General features: G+C 44.9%; 2 protein-coding genes across 9 annotated transcripts in view; one reads left to right on the forward strand and one right to left on the reverse strand.

The window, feature by feature from the left end:
* LOC147008442 (folliculin-interacting protein 1-like) overlaps positions 1-1598 on the reverse strand; it is a 177455-nt gene extending 175857 nt beyond the window's left edge. For 4 of the 6 annotated variants that reach the window (XM_085863560.1, XM_085863557.1, XM_085863564.1 and 1 more), the window contains exon 1: positions 1398-1553. In XM_085863560.1, coding sequence (XP_085719686.1) covers positions 1398-1410 — 13 coding nt within the window. In that variant the 5' untranslated portion in view covers positions 1411-1553. Of the gene's footprint in view, positions 1-1397 lie in introns of all 6 variants that reach the window. The other 2 variants (XM_085863561.1, XM_085863558.1) reach the window with 1 other exon arrangement.
* Positions 1599-1676: 78 nt separating this feature from the next.
* Positions 1677-20953, forward strand: part of LOC147008444 (bone morphogenetic protein receptor type-1B-like) — a 137113-nt gene continuing 117836 nt past the window's right edge. For 2 of the 3 annotated variants that reach the window (XM_085863567.1, XM_085863570.1), the window contains exon 1: positions 1688-1824. The gene's annotated coding sequence lies outside the window, so the exon portion shown is untranslated. Of the gene's footprint in view, positions 1825-20953 lie in introns of all 3 variants that reach the window. The other variant, XM_085863568.1, reaches the window with a different exon arrangement.

Below are 20953 nucleotides of genomic sequence, written 5' to 3' on the forward strand. Positions count from 1 at the left end.
AGAGAGAGAGAGAGAGAGAGAGAGAGAGCTGAGGTAAAGCGAGAGAGAGAGAGAAAGAGAGCTGAGGTAAAGCGAGAGAGAGAGAGAGAAAGAGAGCTGAGGTAAAGCGAGAGAGAGAGAGAGAAAGAGAGCTGAGGTAAAGCGAGAGAGAGAGAGAAAGAGAGCTGAGGTAAAGCGAGAGAGAGAGAGAGAGAGAGAGAGAGAGAGAGAGAGAGAGAGAGAGAGAGAGAGAGAGAGAGAGAGAGAGAGAGAGAGAGAGAGAGAGAGCTGAGGTAAAGCGAGAGAGAGAGAGAGAGAGAGCTGAGGTAAAGCGAGAGAGAGAGAGAGAGAGCTGAGGTAAAGCGAGAGAGAGAGAGAGAGAGAGAGCTGAGGTAAAGCGAGAGAGAGAGAGAGAGAGAGAGCTGAGGTAAAGCGAGAGAGAGAGAGAGAGAGAGAGAGAGAGAGAGAGAGAGAGAGAGAGAGAGAGAGAGAGAGCTGAGGTAAAGCGAGAGAGAGAGAGAGAGAGCTGAGGTAAAGCGAGAGAGAGAGAGAGAGAGAGCTGAGGTAAAGCGAGAGAGAGAAGAGAAGAGAGCTGAGGTAAAGCGAGAGAGAGAAGAGAAGAGAGCTGAGGTAAAGCGAGAGAGAGAAGAGAAGAGAGCTGAGGTAAAGCGAGAGAGAGAAGAGAAGAGAGCTGAGGTAAAGCGAGAGAGAGAAGAGAAGAAAGCTGAGGTAAAGCGAGAGAGAGAAGAGAAGAGAGCTGAGGTAAAGCGAGAGAGAGAAGAGAAAAAGAGAAAAAGAGAAAAAGAGAAAAAGAGAAAAAGAGAAAAAGAGAAAAAGAGAAAAAGAGAAAAAGAGAAAAAGAGAAAAAGAGAAAAAGAGAAAAAGAGAAAAAGAGAGAGAGAGAGAGAGAGAGAGAGAGAGAGAGAGAGAGAGAGAGAGAGAGAGAGAGATAGAGAGATAGAGAGAGAGAGAGAGAGAGAGAGAGAGAGAGAGAGAGAGAGAGAGAGAGAGAGAGAGAGAGAGAGAGAGAGAGAGAGAGAGAGAGAGAGAGAGAGAGAGAGAGAGAGAGAGAGAGAGAGTCAATGAGGTAACCTTGCAATACATTTATAAAACTCGACTCGTTTCTTACAAAAACGTAAATTTTTATTGACACATGTGGAGAGGAGGCAATGCTCAAGGTAAACATCGAGGGACACATGCAAACTGCATCTCGAGCATCATTCACCGCTTGAAGCGCACGCACACTGTTCGTTTACCACAAGAAATGAGAAAACTGAGGGAAACATGAGCGCACGTTTCACGAAGGAAATTCTGCTTCTCCCACAGATACAGATTACTTTATTTTATTTTACGTCAACACAACTCAACATCGCTTTAACAAAAATAATAAACTAAAAATAAACCAAACTCTAACTCACCAAGGTTCCGCATCCGACCAATGCAGCGCAGGACTCAATGCCACTCGCTTGTGGAAGAGCTTTTGGAACAAGGTTGAAGCCATATCAGCACATTTTTCCTGAAGTACGGAATCCAACCAAGGCAAGTTTGAGCTTTGGTAACTCCATCGCAATCATATGACCAAACCAACTGACGCGACTCCTGTAACACACGTTCTCATTGGCTTGGGTTTTCCACTCTTTCTGCAAGGAGAGCGCCGATTGGCTGCGCCGTTCGAGAGAACCACGAGGCGCGCTTCGTGCAACCATGACGTCAAGCCTAGTATCAGGCAGCACGTGAGCGCCCCTCCCTCGGCTCGCGCCTCTTCGTCACTCGTCAGACAAAGCCTGAGACTCATCTTCATCAGCTCGAGGACATTAACACACGCCACGAAGTACGAATGCGCACGTACGTACACCCGCTAAGAAGCATTGTACAATTTAATTACCTTTTCACAATAATTAATATAAACCGAAACGGCTCCACTTTTGCAATCTCGTGATATTAACAGTAATAGTAATAACATTGGTGCGAATTTATCAACGTCAGTGTACTTAATTTATCGTGTGCACGATTATAAAATTATTTCTCGACGAACTTTCCTCAGCTGACTGCAAACGTGTGTAGTTTTTTTTTTTACTCGTTCCTCAGAGTGTGCAACTCTGCAAATGTTATTGTCCCTCAGCTGACACGGTCACAAGATCGAGAGACGTCTTCTTCTTCTTCCTCATATCCGCACGCCATTTCGGCTGGAGGAAGTTTCTGCAGTGCAGAATGGTTCTTTCGAACCCCGTGCTGTGTACCTGCGCACCTGTGGCTAACACACACACACACACACACACACACACACACACACACACACACACGTTGGTTGAGCCTGGGTTCAAGTCCCGACGCAGCTATAAACTGTCATCCTGGTGTTCCACAGGTCGGGTGATTCATCAATGTGCTTGCATTGTCCCGAGAAAAGACACTCGGATGGACGTTAACTTTCTCACGGTGTCTTTCGTGAAGAGGAGGTGAGCTATCGCCGGCACCAGAAACAAATTCCAAATTCCTGCTCCAACTACTTTACTGCTGGAAAGGCAACGGTCAACCACCGAGTACAACCCTTGCCAAGGAACTGCTTCGGTATAACTGAACCTACCTTCGGGTAGAACACCACAATACGAACATGAATATTCCCAGCACGTTCATTTTGGTTTTACCGCTGACTCGAGCTGTTTGTTCCATAAACAAGTAATAAAAACTTTTTTTTTTTTAATGTAAAAGGATGTCGGGATGTTCCTCCAAAAAATCGGTAAACAAGGTAGGGATGGTCACGAGAAATGATCATATGAGACCATCCCACCATCTTTCTTTGAATAATGGTTAACCCGACACGTGTGTGTGTGTGTGTGTGTGTGTGTGTGTGTGTGTGTGTGTGTGTGTGTGTGTGTGTGTGTGTGTGTGTGTGTGTGTGTGTGTGTGTGTGTGTGTCTGTTTGTGTGTGTGTGTCTGTTTGTGTTTGTGTGTGTGTGTGTGTGTGTGTGTGTGTGTGTGTGTGTGTGTGTGTGTGTGTGTGTGTGTGTTCGATATAACTATTCGTTAATCCCTACCTTGTTTACGTTCTTTTTGGAGTAGCATCCCTACATCCTTTTACATTAAAAAAAATCTTATTACTTGTTTCTTTCTTTCCCCCCCCCTCTTTTTTTTTTTTTTACAAATAAATACTGTCTTGATGTTCTACTACTGATTTACAAATGTAGTACAAATTTATGTACGTGCTCACATTGTAATCGTACTGTACATACTTTGTTGATGATCGAACATTCCACCTTTCGCCACACCTATATATTGGCCTTTGGGCAGCCCCGCCTCTATCAGGCTGATTGACAGTCGTAGTCCCGCCCACCTCTCTGATCCCTTCCTATTCCTTTATAAAGGAATGTAGTTTTGCGTACTTTTCGTGGAGTCCTTTCAAGCTATTAAAATTCCAATACGAAAGGATGTTTCACCAGATAATACTCTGTCGGGTGGTATCAGAGTCATTGCCATTGAAGATGATTATTCTCATTATGATGATGATGAACGAGAAGAAGATTTTACAGATTTGACTGATCTCGGTGTTTTTATTGTTTTTGTTTTGCTTTAGCCATGGTCTGGAGTACTAAGAAATGATCTCTGTCTTGACAATCAGCTGAACAGACCATGTAGGTTGTCATAATGTAGCCTAAGCGACTTTTTAGAGAAGCTACTCCAACTTTGGTTTTGTATGTCGTGGGTGGCACTGACATTTTTTTTTCCGTGCCATCCCTATAAAGAGAGTTCTGGCATACTTTTGGTTCACGAGTCAGTAAGTGACCACTATATCCGTTATGGGTGTGTGTCTGTCTGTCTGTCTGTCCCGAGCATAGCTCCATGGGTTTTGATCCGATCCTGATAAAATTTGGGTGGGAGGTTTACATCATGATCTAGTTGTGTTTTCCTGAGAATGGGCATGCTGTGTCCATTACGGGCGGAGCCACGCCCAAAAAACGTGTTTTTAGGTGGTAGCCAGTTTCAAATTACATCTTCTCCGAGGGGGTTTGTCAAATCTGGCAGGGGTTTCGGTATTTGGTTAGCCCAATGGCACCTGCATAGCCCAACAGAGCTTGATTTTTCATTTTCGTCCCAAGGTCAAGGTCACAAGGTCACGAACTTAGAAAATGTCAAAAAAAATCAATAAATTGGGCATCGAGCTCCGAGGGTTTTCAACTGTTTCAAATGAAAGTTGGTATGCAAGTAGTGCTCTTCAAGTACTACAAATTTCATCATTTACGTTTTTCCCGATTCCCGCCAGTTTGCCCGTGGCGCCCCCTCGAAGGTCAAAAAATAAAAAAGACGAACCGTGTACATTGCTCGTGAACCATCACCGTCTCCAGACTTGTCGGATACTAAAACTGTCATTTTCACAGAGTCAAAGCTTTTACACACATTTGTATTTGGATGGATTATGGACACAGTGATACATTCAACCAAGACTGAATGGAGTGAGGTCCTTTATTCCTGATATGTGAAACACCCTGCAACAGACTTTTTGGAGTGTTGGTCGCACTTTTCATTTAATCATCGTGTAACTTTCTTCAAACATTCTCCATGGGTAGGCACTCCTATCAGTGTGACCACTCCTCATTTTCATAAATGCCAAGGTGAGCCAATGAAAAAAGCCAATAATTCACAAGGTTTCGGAAAAGCGATGGTAATAGAAAACCCATACGCCAAGAAAACCTATAGAAAACCAAGACGCCAAGGTGTACAACGAATAGCCAAGATCTTGTGAAAAAAGCCAAGGAGTGGTCACACTGGCTCCTATGTTGAAAGTTTGGTGTCAATCGCTCAAATAGTTGTGTACGAGTCATCCACTTTTCACGCCTTCACTGACGAAGTTGCCAGAGGCATTATTTTTTCGGGTTGTCCGTCCTTCCATACGTACATATGTACTATTGTACTTCCGTGCTAATTTTCTAGTTTATCTGCAACTGCTCATCTAATTGACGCAAAATTTTCAGCAAAAGGTGTGACAACTCATGTAGAATGTTTTAATCATAATTATGATGTCATAGGACATGTGGTGTGGCAGCCATGTTGGAAAAAAGGAAAAACTTTGGACCTCTGTATCTTTGAAACTGCTCCATAGAAATATTTGAAACTTGGCACATTTCAAGTACTCCCCATGGGAAATAAGTGTGATTTTTTGATAACGTCTTAGGTGGCTTCGTTATGACATCATAATTGCATACATCGAACGCTTTATCCGATCAAAATGGAAAAATTTGAGGGTCGTTTAGGGCTAAATTGTATGTGGGGAGAAAAATTGATGACATCATCGGTCTCGTGGATCGGCAGCCATATATATATATATATATATATATATATATATATTTTTTTTTTTTTATTACTTAAAAGCCTTCAAAAATCTTCTCCGAAACGGCTAAACATATTGAGGCAAAACTTTCCAGGTATGATAGCCTATCCATGAGGAAGAAAAGATTCTCCACCTATGACGGCAGAGCTCACATGGTTTGGCAGCTTTGATTTTTTGATGAATAAATATTTTAAAATCTTCTTCTCCAGAATGGCTGGACAGAGGAGAAACTTCACAAACATGTTCCCCAAGCCTTAGAGATACCAAGATGTTCACGAATAATTGATAGGTCACATGATCTGGTAGCGATGTTGGATTGAATGAAAATCTTGTTTAAAATTCATTCTCTTGAACCACTTCATCGATCGATGTGAAACTTCACAGTTATGATCTAGTGGCGATGGGGAATATACAGTATGTTTTAAATTTCAACCTAATCAGACACATGGTCTGGGAGCCAGAATTGTTTAATTTTTTTGAATCTGGGTTCAGGGACTTAAATCAAACTTGGTACAAGTAATATAATGATGTAATCATGTGGGCGAAGGCATAGCTGTCAATGTCGCGACGTTGAAGAGTGCCATTCTAGTTTGGTAATAAAATTGGGAAAATGCAATCAATGATTTTTTTGGAAGTTACATGCCTGTGGAGTTCAGAAATGTTTGATAGCAGTGTGGATGTGGCAGCTTTCTACAAAAAAAATGGCCTTTACACCATGCATCCCTCAGTAGTCAAATCGTCAACAAATTAGCACAACACATTAATATGCATAGACATTTCGTGTTTTGAATGAGTGTTAGACATGAAAATTAGAATTGTACCATTATTATTTTATCCCGAATGACAATACAGATCATTTGTTGTGAATAGTGCACTTGAAAATTGTCTATATTTTAGTGATAGTGTGCACATGATCCTGAATGTCTGATTAACACAATGTAATATGTGTATGTATATATATATATATATATATATATATATATATATATATATATATATATATATATATATATATATATATATATATATTTGGAGTGATTGTCTATTCAGGTGACTGATATTCGTCTAGTCTTTTCAGCAGCAGAACATAACATGATAACATGTTTATTTCTGCTTCCCATAGTCATATTTGTGCTCTGCACAATAGCACTTAAACCTCAGCCTGTTATCATAGTCATTTTAGTACTGTATATACACCTGACAATTACATTAACTATTTTGTCTTCTATTATCACAGGTGTGATGGCTGTACCAATGACTCGAAAATACTTAATGTAGTGTTGTATTCTTCTGCAAGACAAAATGAGAAACATAGAAGGTGGTGGTCATGGTGGTAGTTGAGGTGATGATAACACAGTAGGAGATACTCCTCTGAAAAATGTTTCCCGTTCTAATCCATCTTGCATCATACATTTAACAAGAAAAAATCCTGAATCAAACTCGGTCTCCCCAAATGATGATTCTTCATGGCAGACGCTGCTAAGAGCTGCACACATTAGAAACTATACATCCATTATTGATTTTGCTCAGGATAATCCCAGTGGACAGTATCCTGTTGTATACTATCAAAGACAATGCCAATCCAGATTCACACTGAAGAGAGATCCAAAGCAGAATGTACATCCACCTGCATCCAAAGCAGAATGTAAACCATACAATAGAATGTGCAATCCAAAAAACTTTCTACAACACAGCCGCCTTCAACTTTCAGGGTATTGGAAAAGCATTGCATCTTCTGTAAACAAGGACAAATGTGTCCAAGAGCAGCGTCCTAAAGGTTTTGTCGGCAAAAAAATAAACAAACAAAAAAACAACTTCCGATATTTCGTCACGTGCCTTGATTAAGCCAATAGCGAGACCCGTCATAATGTATTTACGTATTTACGATATATAGTGTATTTACCAAATAAATAATGTATTTACGAAATTACAATACGATAAAGGGAATAATCTTTAAATAGTAATGTGAACTTTTCAAAACTTTAAAGCAAATGTCCGAATATATTTAAAAGTTGATGATAGACGCTCTCAAAAGGCACCGTCAATGCGAGGATATATACATGTGCTTAGTATTTAAGGAGATCCCGATCTTGTATATACAAGAGCCGAGTCCTAGAGGTTAAGGTTTTGTCTTCACAAGAAGAAGAACAAGAAGAAGAAGAACAACGACAAGCTCTCTATGAGCAGCGTTCACTATGTGAGACACTGCTAAAAAGAGAAGTACCGTATAAGAAAAACACAAGTGAAGAATAAACCTTTAAAAATCTTCTTCTTCAAAAAAATAGAATGGCATACTTGTGCAATGCACTGTTCTGGTCAAACACTTGGAATTTGTCTTTCAATCCAGACAAATCTCACACTCTCACAATGTCTCTCCAAAGCACCGTATGGCAAACCCTTGCATCTACTTTTTAAACAATTATCTTGAGAAAGTTCAGTCAATCAAACTCCTCGGTCTCACCATCAGCCATGATCTTTCTTGGGCAAGCCACATTTCAAAATTACCCTCCAAAGCCAGTTGGCGTCTGGGCATTCTCCATCTCACAAAGTCCTTCCTTGGAACATTTAAACTCTTATCCACCTACAAGGCCTTTGTCCACAGCTTGAGGGAGTACTGCTCTCCCCCTCTGGACTAACTCCCCTGCCTCACATCTTGCTCAGCTTGATGTCATGCAAACCAAAGCCAACAAGATTATTGGAATATCCCGAGATGAAGCTGAGTCAATGGATCAATCACTTCGCCATCGCAAACAGGTCGGTCATCCCTCTTTCTTCTCCTGCCTTTTCTTGTCTTGCACCCTCTGCTCTTTCTGTGCTTTGTTCCCCACCTGCCTCCCCACCCCTCCACCTGATTTATGCAGGGCACATATAGGTTCACCATCAATCCCCTTCTGGTGAAACTACCTAAATCCAGGATCACTGTTCACCTCCACTCATTCGTTCCTCTGTTTTCCTGCCTGTGGAACCAACTTCCACATTCCCTTCAATCTCATTCTTCCCTCCAGGTCTTTGAGATAGCTGTTCACCACCATCTCAGATAGTCATTGTACAAGTTACAAGCCATTATATTTTCTACCCTCGTTAACCCCACCCTACCCCAATCCCACCTCCAAAATTTCCAGTTTTCCCTCCTCAAGGTTTCCTTCTGTATCAATCTTATCGAAACCATGCATCCTCTCCTGCCCCGCCTCCCCCCCATCCACCGTTTGTCCAAATCTGCCTCTATCTAAGCCTTCAACTCTGCTGTTGGTATTTACCCCCTCTCTCTCTGCTGTTCTTTTTGTCCTGTTGTGTCTTGGTCCATTCAGTGTATTAGTACTAGCTCTTCCACGAGCCTCGACTATGTATACAAAAATAAATAAATAGAATGGCACTCTGCCGAGTGTCTATGGAAAGTCTACAACCCCTTTCAAATTTTTCATCATTTGTTGCCTTCGAGCTTGGAATTAAATTACATTAAATATGATTTTTTTCACCTTTATTTATTCGACAATCAGATTCTACAAATTTCAGAAAATTAATGAAGAATACAAAACTAGAATATTTTGGTTGGATAAGTTACCACCCCCATTATAATATCAATTGTATATTAGCTCAGGTGTAACCAATCACCTTCAAAATCATACACAAAGTTAAATGGCCTCCACCTGTGTTAAGCTGTAGTAATTCTGATTATTGCAGAATAAAATCAGCTGTTCCTGTAGGTTTCCACTGCTGTTTCCTCTGAATGAGCAAATAGTGCATTTTTTTTTTTTTTTTTTTTTTTTTTTTTTTGTATACCTTGGTCGAGGCTCGTATGAGAGCTAACACACAACTCACAGCAAGGAGGCATGAGACAAGAGGGGCGGGAGTGGAAGGGACAAAACAGTGGGGAACAGACACATTAGGTGAACTGTGGAAGGGAGTGGGATGGGGATGGGACGGGGAACATGGCGAGGGGAAGATGGACATTAAAGGGACTTTCAGGAAGGAAAGCAGGAGAATTGAAGGAAGTGGGCTTGGGTGGATTATCGGGGGTAGAAAAGATCGAGGATTTGGATGGGGGAAGATAAGAGGTGGTGGTGAACAGCTGTTTTGAAAGCCTGAAGGGAAGAATGGGAAAGAATAGAGTGAGGAAGTTTATTCCAAAGGCGGGAAAAAAGAGGAATGAAAGAGTGAAGATGAGCAGTGATTCGTGATTTTGGTAGTTTTACCAGAAGGGGGTTGTTGGCGGACCTTGAGCGCCCTGTGGAAATGTGGTTGGGACAAATCGCAGAGAGAGCAGGGGGGCAAGGCTGGAGAGGAGTCGGTAGAAGACAGAAAGACCACCGACCAACCTGCGGTGATTGAGTGAGAGGCCCAAAGACTCAGCTTCATTGCGGGAGATGCCAATGATCTTAAAAGCCCTGGTTTCGACAGCGTGAAGTCGAGAAAGGTGGGAGGCAGGAGCACCAGCCCAGAGGGGAGAGCAGTACTCCATCAGGCTACGGACAAAAGCTTTGTAAGTGGTCAGGAGCTCAAGAGGGCCGAGGAAGGACTTTGCACGACGGAGGATTCCCAGTCGGCGACTGGCTTTTGAGGCAAGGTTGGAAATGTGACTTTCCCAGGAAAGGTCATGGCAGATAGTGAGACCCAGAAGCTTGAAAGAAAAGACTTCTTCCAGAGGATTGTTGAGAAAGTGGATGGGGGGTTTTGTAAACGGTCCTTTCGAAGAGACATAGTGAGAGTGTGAGATTTGTCTGGATTGAAAGACATGTTCCACGTGTTGGACCAGTTTGTGATTTTATCCAGATCTGCAGTGAGCGAAGAAGCTGCTGCTTGCCGGTCTGAGGGATGACAGATGGTACGGCAGAGGGTTGAGTCATCGGCAAAGAGAAATAGAGGATTTTCCAGAGAGTCCGAGAGATCATTGATGAAAACCAGAAAAAGAACAGGGCCCAGAACGCTACCTTGAGGAACTCCAGCCTGCACAGGAAGAGGGGATGAAAGAACTCCATTTAGGGCCACACGTTGACTGCGACAGGAGAGGAAGTCTGCGAGCCATGAGTGGAGATGGCCTTGAATACCATGGGCAGAGAGTTTGGTGAGTAGGGCAGGGTGCCAGACTGTGTCAAAAGCACGTGATATGTCCAGGGATACGGCTCGGATTTCCTGTCTGGCATTGAGGACCTCCATCCATTGATGGGAGAGCAGTAGCAGCATATCTAGGGTAGAGTGACCTGGTCTGAAACCAAATTGATGATTGGAAATCAAGCCATTGGAGAAGAGGAAGGATTTCATGTCTGAAGCGATGATGGATTCCATAACCTTGCTGATGATTGGGAGAAGGCTGATTGGTCTATAGTTACAGGGATCTGTTTTTGCACCTTTTTTATGCAGGGCAGTGATGTTAGCAGATTTCCAAGCAGATGGCAGATGACCTTGGGAAAATGAGAGGGTGAATAGAACAGAGAGAGGGTGAGCAAGAGCAGAAGAGCAGGCTTTGAGGACACGTGGGCTGATGCCGTCTGGACCGGTTGCAGAATCTGACTCGAGGTTTGAAAGCAAGCTCTCCACCTTGTCAGGAGAAAAGGATACAGAGTCCAGGGACAGTTGGGTGCGACTGGGTAAAGTGGGTAGAGATAGTGATGGGTTTGGGACACAAGATTTAGCTGCAAACACCGAGTTTAGACATTCAGCTTTATCACGTGTGGAATCAGCAGTGCGGCCATTTGAGGTAAGGGAGGGGATGGAGGGGGAACATACACCAGAAACAGATTTGATTAAACGCCACCAGGATTTTGAGGAGGGAGAGAGGTTTGAGAGTTCAGACTTGAGATGAGAAAGATGTTGTTTTCTGGCTCTCCTGAGGGTAGCTACACACTTGTTCCGAGCTTTGTGGAAAGAACTGAGATTGCCCTCAGTTGGGTTTGCTTTCCATGAGGCAAAGGCAAGTTGTTTCAGGACAACTGCCTCGCCACAAGCTTCAGTAAACCAAGGGCGGGAGGAAGGGTAAGACAACTGAACACGAGAGGGGATAAATCTGTGCATGAGGGAGAGCAAGTTTCTTTGAAAGAATTCCCAGGATGAGTTGATGTTTGAGAAAGTAGTGATAGGAGACCAGTCTGTAAGTTTGATGGCTGCTCGGAGACCCTGCCAGTCGGCTTGAGTGAAATGCCAGACTCGACGGCGGTGAGGTGGTTCTCTGATAACAGCCAGAGAGATGTCCACTTTAATAAGGACGTGGTCAGAAGAACCAATTGGAGCGAAGGAAGAGCAGCAGATATTGTCAGGGAAATTTGTCAAAATCAGATCCAGAAGAGATGGAGTACCATTGGTTGAGATCCGGGTCGGGAAGTTGACCGATTGAGTCAGTCGCAATGAGTCACAGAAAGCTTTTGCTGATGTCCCATGGCAGGTGAGAGAGGTACCCACACCTAGCCAACTGGCGTGATGACAATTGAAGTCGCCACATAAGAGGAAGAGAGAGTTTGGATGAGAAGATAGAAGAAGGTCCATGTTTTCGGAGAGTGAGGTGTAGATGGAGTCATCACAGTTCGGTGGACGGTACAGTACACATATAAACATGAGGTGGGAGTGGAGGGGAAGCCGAAGCCAGAGGTATTCCTGGGGGTGTGGGGGAGTGAGAGCAGTGCAGGGAGAGTGAGGAATAGAGTCTTTGATGAAGAGAGCAACACCTCCACCAGGACGAGGCTCAGGTCTGTCATACCGTAAGAGGGAGTAACCAGGGAGAGATACTTGGGAGTCAGACACGTCTTGGGAGAGGAAAGTTTCTGTTAGGCAGATAATGTCTGGTTTGTCAGTGGCAACCTGCATGGAAAGATCTGAAAGGTTTGAGCGAAGGCCCCGGATATTTGAGGTCCACACTTTTAATGAAGAGGTAGGGGAGGAGGCTTTTGGTGCAGGAGGTGGAGGGGGCGGGGAGGGTCGGACGAGGGACGAGGGGGGAGGTAAGGAGGGTTGCTGAAGGAGTGTGGGGAATAGCAGAATAGTGATGGGAGGGAGCCGAATGAGGAGGAAAAAAGGCTCTGTGGTGCTGTGAGAGAGGGGGGACAAGAGACAAGGAAGATGGCAGTTGAGGATTTGAGGAGGTGGAGTGAAGAGATGGAGGTGAGAGGGCAGTGGAGGGAGGCAGGTTGGTGGATGAGAGGGGGGCAACTTAGAGAAGGAAGAGTGAGGGGGATTAAAGGTGGGAGAAAGGTGAGGGGGAATTTTTGAAAGAGGTGAGAGGGAGGCTTGGAGGGAGAAGAGTGGGATGGTTGCTTTGAGAGTGAGAGTGAGGGGTGAGGGGGTGAGTTGGCACTGAAGTTGGAAAAAAGAATGATTGATGGAAAGCGAGCATCCATGGCAAACTGTGGTTTTTAAAAGTTTTAGGTCAGAGATACGATTTAACACAATTCGTGATGGATGCAATGAAGGCGAATTCAGAGCATGGAGAGAAGAAGCGCTGTAATAGTTGGATTTTTTAGGCAAGGAATGAAGGAGAGGTCGAAATGAGAGCAGTCTGTTAAAATAGCAGAAGAGTAGTGCATTGTGAAACAGTAAAGAGTACCACATGTGTGAGAGAGGAAGATGAAGCATTATAAGATCGTTTTTGTTGTTAATATTAATGTATGAGAGAGTTCAACAGATTAGGTCATGGAAGTGTAAAAAAAAAAAAGAAATCGAGGAAGACGAGGAGGAAGTTAAGAGGAAGAAGTAGCAGAATCGGGAGAAGGTTGTTGTTGTTGTTGTTGGGTTTTTTTTTTTTTTTTTTTTTTTTTTTTTTTTTTTTTTTTTTTTTTGAGATAAGAAAGAGATTAGTTGGGAGAATGGGGGATATTTGGAAAGTGGGGAGGATGAAAATTGAAGTTAATGCGGAGGATAGAAATTGAAGGTAATGGGGAGAAAAAACAAACAAACAAAAAAAAAAACGATCGAACACCAAGTGGAACCGGTAGGCCTCAAGCCTAGGACTAGGCCTCAAACACCAGGTGAGAACGTCGACAATAAATACTCACAAAATAGCACGATTTTTGAAACAAAACCGAACTAGGAACACACATTAACATGTAGGTGAGAAAATTAAACAGTTAAAACGGGACAAATAACAACCGGAACTTAACTTTGAGAATGTCAGCAGGGAGCCCCGAAGGAGACCTCTTGCCGCTCAAAACCGGAACCGGAAGTCCCAAAGCAAATTTCACAGCAAAGACTCAACCATGAGAACCAACGAGACTTCAAAAGACCTTTGAGATAAAGCTTTGGAAAGGCACAGTTCAGGGGATGGGTATAAAAATATTTTGAAGGCCTTGAATATCCCTTGGAGCACAGTCAAGATGATCATTAAGTAGTGGAAGGTGTACGGTACCACCAAGACCCTGCCTAGACCAGGCTGTCCCTCAAAAATGGATGACCAATCAAGGAGGAGACTGATGAGAGAGGCCACCAAGAGTCCATTGGCAACGTTTAAAGAGCTCCATGCCTTTTATGGTAAAGAATGGTCACTGTGTGCATGTGACAACAATATACCAAGCACTCCACAAGTCTGGCCTATATGGCCAGGTGGCAAGAAGGAAGCCATTACTCAAAAAATCCATTCTTGAATCCCATTTGAGGTCTGCAGAAAAACACCACAGAGATTCTGAAGCCGTGTAACAAAATGTTTTCTGGTCTGACAAAACCAAGATGGATCTTTTTGGCCTAAATGCAAAACATTCCGTTCGGTGCAAATCCAACACAGCGCATCACCCAAAGAACACCATCACTACTGTGAAGCATGGTGGTGGCAGCATCATGTTATGGGGATGATTCTCATCAGCAGGGACTGGGGCACTTGGCAGGATAGAAGGGAATATGGATATAGCAAAATACAGAAAAGTGCTAGAGGAAAACCTGCTGCCCTCTGCAAGAAAGCCGAAAGTGGGGCGAAAGCAACTTGACTGAGCTGAAACAGTTTTGTACAGAAGAATGAGCAAATATTGCCCAATCAAGGTGTGCAAAGTTGGCAGAGACCTATGCCAACAGAGTCCCAGCTATAATTGCTGTCAAAGGTGCTTCCACCAAGTATAAACTCAGGGGAGGAGGAGGGGATTGGGACCATACTCTGTGCAGAGCGTTGGTGCTGCTTAAGCAGTCTCCTTGGTTATTGGACACAATCCTGGATGGGTCGCCACTCCAACACAGGTTAACTCAGGGGGTTGGACACTTATCCAACCAAGATATTCTAGATTTCTATTTTTAATTAATTTACTGAAATTTGTAGAATTTGTTTTTCACTTGGAAGTTGTGGGTTACGATGTGTAAATAAAGGTGGTAAAAGTCTGATTTAATGAAATTTAATTCCAGGCTATAAGGCAACAATAGATGAAAAATTGAAAGGGGGTGTAAACTTTCTAGAGGCACTGTACCTCCACCAGGCTGAACAGTTTACATTTGTATCCCACTGATAGGCCACATCTGAATCCAGACCTTAACCAAAACCTAATCAATTCCATTTGGAAGCCCACCCCCGCCCTCCTCCCCTCCCCCAACCCCATCTACTTTCTCAACAATCCTCTTGAAGAAGTCCTTTCATTCAAGCTTTTGGGTGTCACTATCTGCCACGATCTTTCCTGGGAAAGCCACATTTCCAAACTGGCATCCAAATCGAGTCGCCAACTGGGCATCAGGTCAGGTCAAGTGTGGGAGCATGCGCCAGAGCAGCACGTCGCTGCATCCACTTTCCATCGGTACTCCAGGGGCCTCTGTCTGGCCATCGCTCAGGAAGATGCCTGGCTCATCGCCATCTCCTTGAGATACTGATCAACCTGCTGCAACCACCAGGCACGTGTTCGGCCCATTGGCCTCCTCCACTCACGAAGCTCCCTCACTGAGATAATCTGGTGAGTAGGATCAGCGGCAGGAAAACGAGCCACATGTCCATACAGCTTCAGCTGACACTAACGGACTATGCAGGTAACAACTCTCATTTGAGTCTCTCAGCAACCGCTCGTTGGACACAAAGTCCGACCAGCGATAGCCAAGGATTCTCCGAAGAGACCTGGTACCAAAGAAATTAAGTTGCAATATCAGATCTCTGGTCAGAGTCCAAGTCTCACATGCGTAGACCAAGACTGAAAGCACCAAGGACCTGAAGACTTGGACTTTCATCCTCCTGCTTAGGTACCAGCAGCACCACACCCCATGATCCAGTGAATCCATGGCTCCCCAGGCCCGACCGAGATGTCTATTGACCTCTGGCTCACACCCAGCAAAGACGTGAATATCACTGTCAAGGTAAATTAATCTCTCCATGACCTCAATATCCTCACCACAAACAGGTACCGATGAAATAGCAGCATCCAAGATGTCATTGAAAGCCAGAATCTTAGTTTTGACCAAAGAGACCCATAATCGCAGCAGTTCCGGTTCCGGGTTTGGAGCGACGAGAGGTCTCCTTCGGGGCTCCCTGCTGACGTTCTCAAAGTTAAGTTTCCGGTCGTTATTTGTCCCGTTTTAACTGTTTTATTTTCTCACCTACATGTTACTGTGTGTTCCTAGTTCGGTTTTGTTTCAAAAATCGTGCTATTTTGTGAGTATTTTTGTCGACATTCTTACCTGTGTTTGAGGCCTAGGCCTTGGTCTAGGCTTGAGGCCTACCGGTTCCACTCGGTGTTCGATCGTTTTTTTTTTTGTTTTGTTTTTTCTCCCCATTACCTTCAATTTCTATTCTCCCCATTACCTTCAATTTTCATCCTCCCCACTTTCCAAACATCCCCCATTTTCCCAACTAATCTCTTTCTTATCTTAAAAAAAAAATAAAAAAAAAAAAATAAGAAAAAAAAAATAAAAAAATACCCAACAACAACAACAACACACTCACCTTCTCCCGATTCTGCTTCTTCTTCTTCCTCTTAACTTCCTCCTCGTCTTCTTCCTCGATTTTTTTCTACACTTCCATGACCTAATCTGTTGAACTCTCTCAAACATTAATATTAACAACAAAAACGATCTTATAATGCTTCATCTTCCTCTCTCACACATGTGGTACTCATTACTGTTTCATGATGCACTACTCTTCTGCTATTTTAACAGACTGCTCTCATTTCGAGCTCTCCTTCATTCCTTGCCGAAAAAATCCAACTATTACAGCGCTTCTTCTCTCCATTCTCTGAATTCGCCTTCATTGCATCTATCAGGAATTGTGTTAAATCGCATCTCTGACCTAAAACTTTTAAAAACCACAGTTTGCCATGGATGTTCGCTTTCCATCAACCATTCTGTTTTTCCAACTTCAGTGCCAACTCACCCCCCCTCACCCCTCACTCTCAAAGCAACCATCCCACTCTTCTCCCTCCAAGCCTCCCTCTCACCTCTCTCAAAAATTCCCCCCTCACCTTTCTCCCACCTTTCATCCCCCTCACTCATCCTTCTCAAAGTTGCGCCCCCTCTCATCCACCAAGCTGCCTCCCTCCACTGCCCTCTCACCTCCATCTCTTCACTCCACCTCCTCAAATCCTCAACTGCCTTCTTCCTTGTCTCTTGTCCCCCCTCTCCCCCAGCACCACAGAGCCTTTTCTCCTCCTCATTCGGCCCCTCCCCTCGCCATTCTGCAATACCCCACACTCTTTCAACAACCCTCCTTACCTCCCCCCCTCATCCCTTGTCCTTCCCTCCCCCTCCCCCTCCCCCTCCCCCTCCACCTCCTGCACCCAAAGCCTCCTCCCCTACCTCTTCATTAAAAGTGTGGACCTCAAATATCCGGGGCCTTCGCTCAAACCTTTCAGATCTTTCCATACAGGTTGCCACTGACAAACCAGACATTATCTGCCTAACAGAAACTTTCCTCTCCCAAGACGTGTCTGACTCCCAAGTATCTCTCCCCGGTTACTCCCTCTTACGGTATGACAGACCTGAGCCTCGTCCTGGTGGAGGTGTTGCTCTCTTCATCAAAGACTCTATTCCTCACTCTCCTTGCACTGCTCTCACTCCCCCACACCCCCAGGAATACCTCTGGTTTCGGCTTCCCCTCCACTCCCACCTCATGTTTATATATGTACTGTACCGTCCACCGATCAGTGATGACTCCATCTGCACCTCACTATCCGAAAACATGGACCATCTTCTATCTTCTCATCCAAATTCTCTCTTCCTCTTATGTGGTGACTTCAATTGTCATCACGCCAGTTGGCTAGGTGTGGGTACCTCTCTCACCTGCCATGGCACCTCAGCAAAAGCTTTCTGCGACTCATTAGGACTGACTCAATCGGTCAACTTCCTGACCCGGATCTCAACCAATTAAATGGTACTCCATCTCTTCTGGATCTGATTTTGACAAATTTCCCTGACAATATCTGCTGCTCTTCCTTCGCTCCAATCGGTTCTTCTGACCATGTCCTTGTCAAAGTGGACATCTCTCTGGCTGTTATCAGAGAACCATCTCACCGCCGTCGAGTCTGGCATTTCACTCAAGCCGACTGGCAGGGTCTCCGAGCATCCATCAAACTTACAGACTGGTCTCCTATCACTATTTTCTCAAACATCAACTCATCCTGGGAATTCTTTCAAAGAAACTTGCTCTCCCTCATGCACAGATTTATCCCCTCTCGTGTTCAGTTATCCTACCCTTCCTCCCGCCCTTGGTTCACTGAAGCTTGTGTCGAGGCAGTTGTCCTGAAACAACTTGCCTTTGCCTCATGGAAAGCAAACCCAACTGAGGGCAATCTCAGTTCCTTCTTCAGTCAAATGTTATCACAAGGTCATCTGCCATCTGCTTGGAAATCTGCTAACATCACTGCCCTGCATAAAAAAGGTGCAAAAACAGATCCCTGTAACTACAGACCAATCAGCCTTCTCCCAATCATCAGCAAGGTTATGGAATCCATCATCGCTTCAGACATGAAATCCTTCCTCTTCTCCAATGGCTTGATTTCCAATCATCAATTTGATTTCAGACCAGGTCACTCCACCCTGGATATGCTGCTTCTGCTCTCCCATCAATGGATGGAGGTCCTCAATGCCAGACAGAAAATCCGAGCCATATCCCTGGACATATCACGTGCTTTTGACACAGTCTGGCACCCTGCACTACTCACCAAACTCTCTTCCCATGGTATTCAACGCCATCTCCACTCATGGCTCGCAGACTTCCTCTCCTGTCGCAGTCAACGTGTGGCCCTAAATGGAGTTCTTTCTTCCCCTCTTCCTGTGCAGGCTGGGAGTTCCTCAAGGTAGCATTCTGGGCCCTGTTCTTTTTCTGGTTTTCATCAATGATCTCTCCGACTCTCTGGAAAATCCTCTATTTCTCTTTGCCGACGACTCCACCCTCTGCCGTACCATCTGTCATCCCTCAGACCGGCAAGCAGCAGCTTCTTCGCTCACTGCAGATCTGGTTAAAATCACAAACTGGTCCAACACGTGGAACATGTCTTTCAATCCGGACAAATCTCACACTCTCACTATGTCTCTTCGAAAGGACTGTTTAGAAAACCCCCCATCCACTTTCTCAACAATCCTCTGGAAGAAGTCTTTTCTTTCGAGCTTCTGGGTCTCACTATCTGCCATGACCTTTCCTGGGAAAGTCACATTTCCAACCTCGCCTCAAAAGCCAGTCGCTGACTGGGAATCCTCCGTCGTGCAAAGTCCTTCTTCGGCCCTCTTGAGCTCCTGACCACTTACAAAGCTTTTGTCCGTAGCCTGATGGAGTACTGCTCTCCCCTCTGGGCTGGTGCTCCTGCCTCCCACCTTTCTCAGCTTCACGCTGTCGAAACCAGGGCATTTAAGATCATCGGCATCTCCCGCAATGAATCTGAGTCTTTGAGCCTCTCACTCAATCACCGCAGGTTGGTCGGTGGTCTTTCTGTCTTCTACCGACTCCTCTCCAGCCTTGCCCCCCTGCTCTCTCTGCGATTTGTCCCCACCACATTTTCTCAGGGCGCTCAAGGTCCGCCAACAACCCCATTCTGGTAAAACTACCAAAATCACGAATCACTGCTCATCTTCACTCTTTCATTCCTCTTTTTTCCCACCTTTGGAATGAACTTCCTCACTCTATTCTTTCCCATTCTTCCCTCCAGGCTTTCAAAACAGCTGTTCACCACCACCTCTTATCTTCCCCCATCCAAATCCTCGATCGTTTCTACCCCCCGATAATCCACCCAAGCCCACTTCCTTCAATTCCCCTGCTTTCCTTCCTGAAAGTCCCTGTAATGTCCATCTTCTCGTCGCCATGTTCCCCATCCCATCCCCATCCCTCTCCCTTCCACAGTTCACCTAATGTGTCTGTTCCCCACTGTTTTGTCCCTTCCACTCCCGCCCCTCTTGTCTCATGCCCCCTTGCTGTGAGTTGTGTGTTAGCTCTCATACGAGCCCCGACAAGGTATACAAAAAAAATTAAAAAGTTCCGACTCCTCATTTAGCACCTCGAGGGCCCCCGAAAGGATATTCCGTCTCCGCAAAGATGACTGCATCATGTGCGAAATCAAGGTCAGAGATCTTGACATTCCCAAGCAATGCACCGTAGCTTGATCTCTCCGACATCCTCCCCAGAATCCAGTCCATGCAAGCGCTGAAAAGTGTGGGGGCCAGTACACACCCCTGATAAACTCCAGTAACAACTGGAAAGAAGTCAGATGTTATCACTACATCTCACAGCACTTTCAGTACCAGAGTATAGTTTTGACATCAGATTGATCAGTTTTAGTGGCACCCCACGAAGACCAATAATCCTCCAGAGGGCATCCCAATTCATTGAATCGAATGCCTTGCAGAGCTCAACATAGGCTGCAAGCAGCCCCTGCCGAAACTCTCATCTGCGTTTGGTGAGGACCCAAAGAGCAAGGATACGTTTAATCATTGACCTCTCTGGTGTAAAGCCTGACTGCTCTGTACGCTGGTGCTCCAGCAGATGGTGGCGAACCCTATCAAAAAGACCTTTTCTGGCACTGAGAGCAGCGTCACCCATTGGTCGTTGTTGCAGTCCTGGCGATCACCCTTCCCTTTCCAGAGAGGGAGAAGAAGGCCCCTCTTCCAGTCAGTTGGGATGATGCCTGTGTTCCAGGCAGAGGAAAAACTGCATGCAGTGACAGGAGTACAACATTTCCACTCGCCTTGAGAGGTTCAGCATGGATGCCACAGATCCCAGGGGCTCTACCCTATTTCAACTGGTTCACTGCAGCCTGTATTTCCACAAACGACGGTGGATCACAGTTGATTGGAGGGTTAGTAATAGGGATAGTAACATCATGGACAACCATCTCGACAGCTGGTGAATCAGCCTGGTACAGCCTCTCAAAGTAACCAGTTTCAGTTTCCAACAGGGCCTTTACTTCGGACTCCTCTGTCAAGAGCCCACCACCCTCCGCTCTAACTGCAGAACACAGAGGGATGGGCTTGGAGGAACGCAATGCACGAATTCCCCTGTAAGCAGGACGAGAATCACTTTACTACAGGTGATGCTCAACCCATAACAGATTCCTCACACATCGGCCTCCTTGTCCACCCTGAGCGCATGGATAGTTTTATGCCCCAGCCCCCTGAACAGTTCAGCTCTGCCATTCAGCTTGGCCCTATGACTCTGGTCAATGGTATCTAGTGTCTCTTGAGAGGCAAATCTCTTTCTTCACCCTGTGGTGAGTTCCAAGACATCCACTGGCAACATCAAGGACGGTGGTCTTGAAGGCACTCCACAACTCTTCAGAATTCGCCAAAGCA

This window comes from Eptatretus burgeri, chromosome 18, assembly GCF_056783735.1.
Source record: "Eptatretus burgeri isolate ZD-2024b chromosome 18, Ebu_testis_v1, whole genome shotgun sequence".
NCBI lineage: Eukaryota > Metazoa > Chordata > Myxini > Myxiniformes > Myxinidae > Eptatretus > Eptatretus burgeri.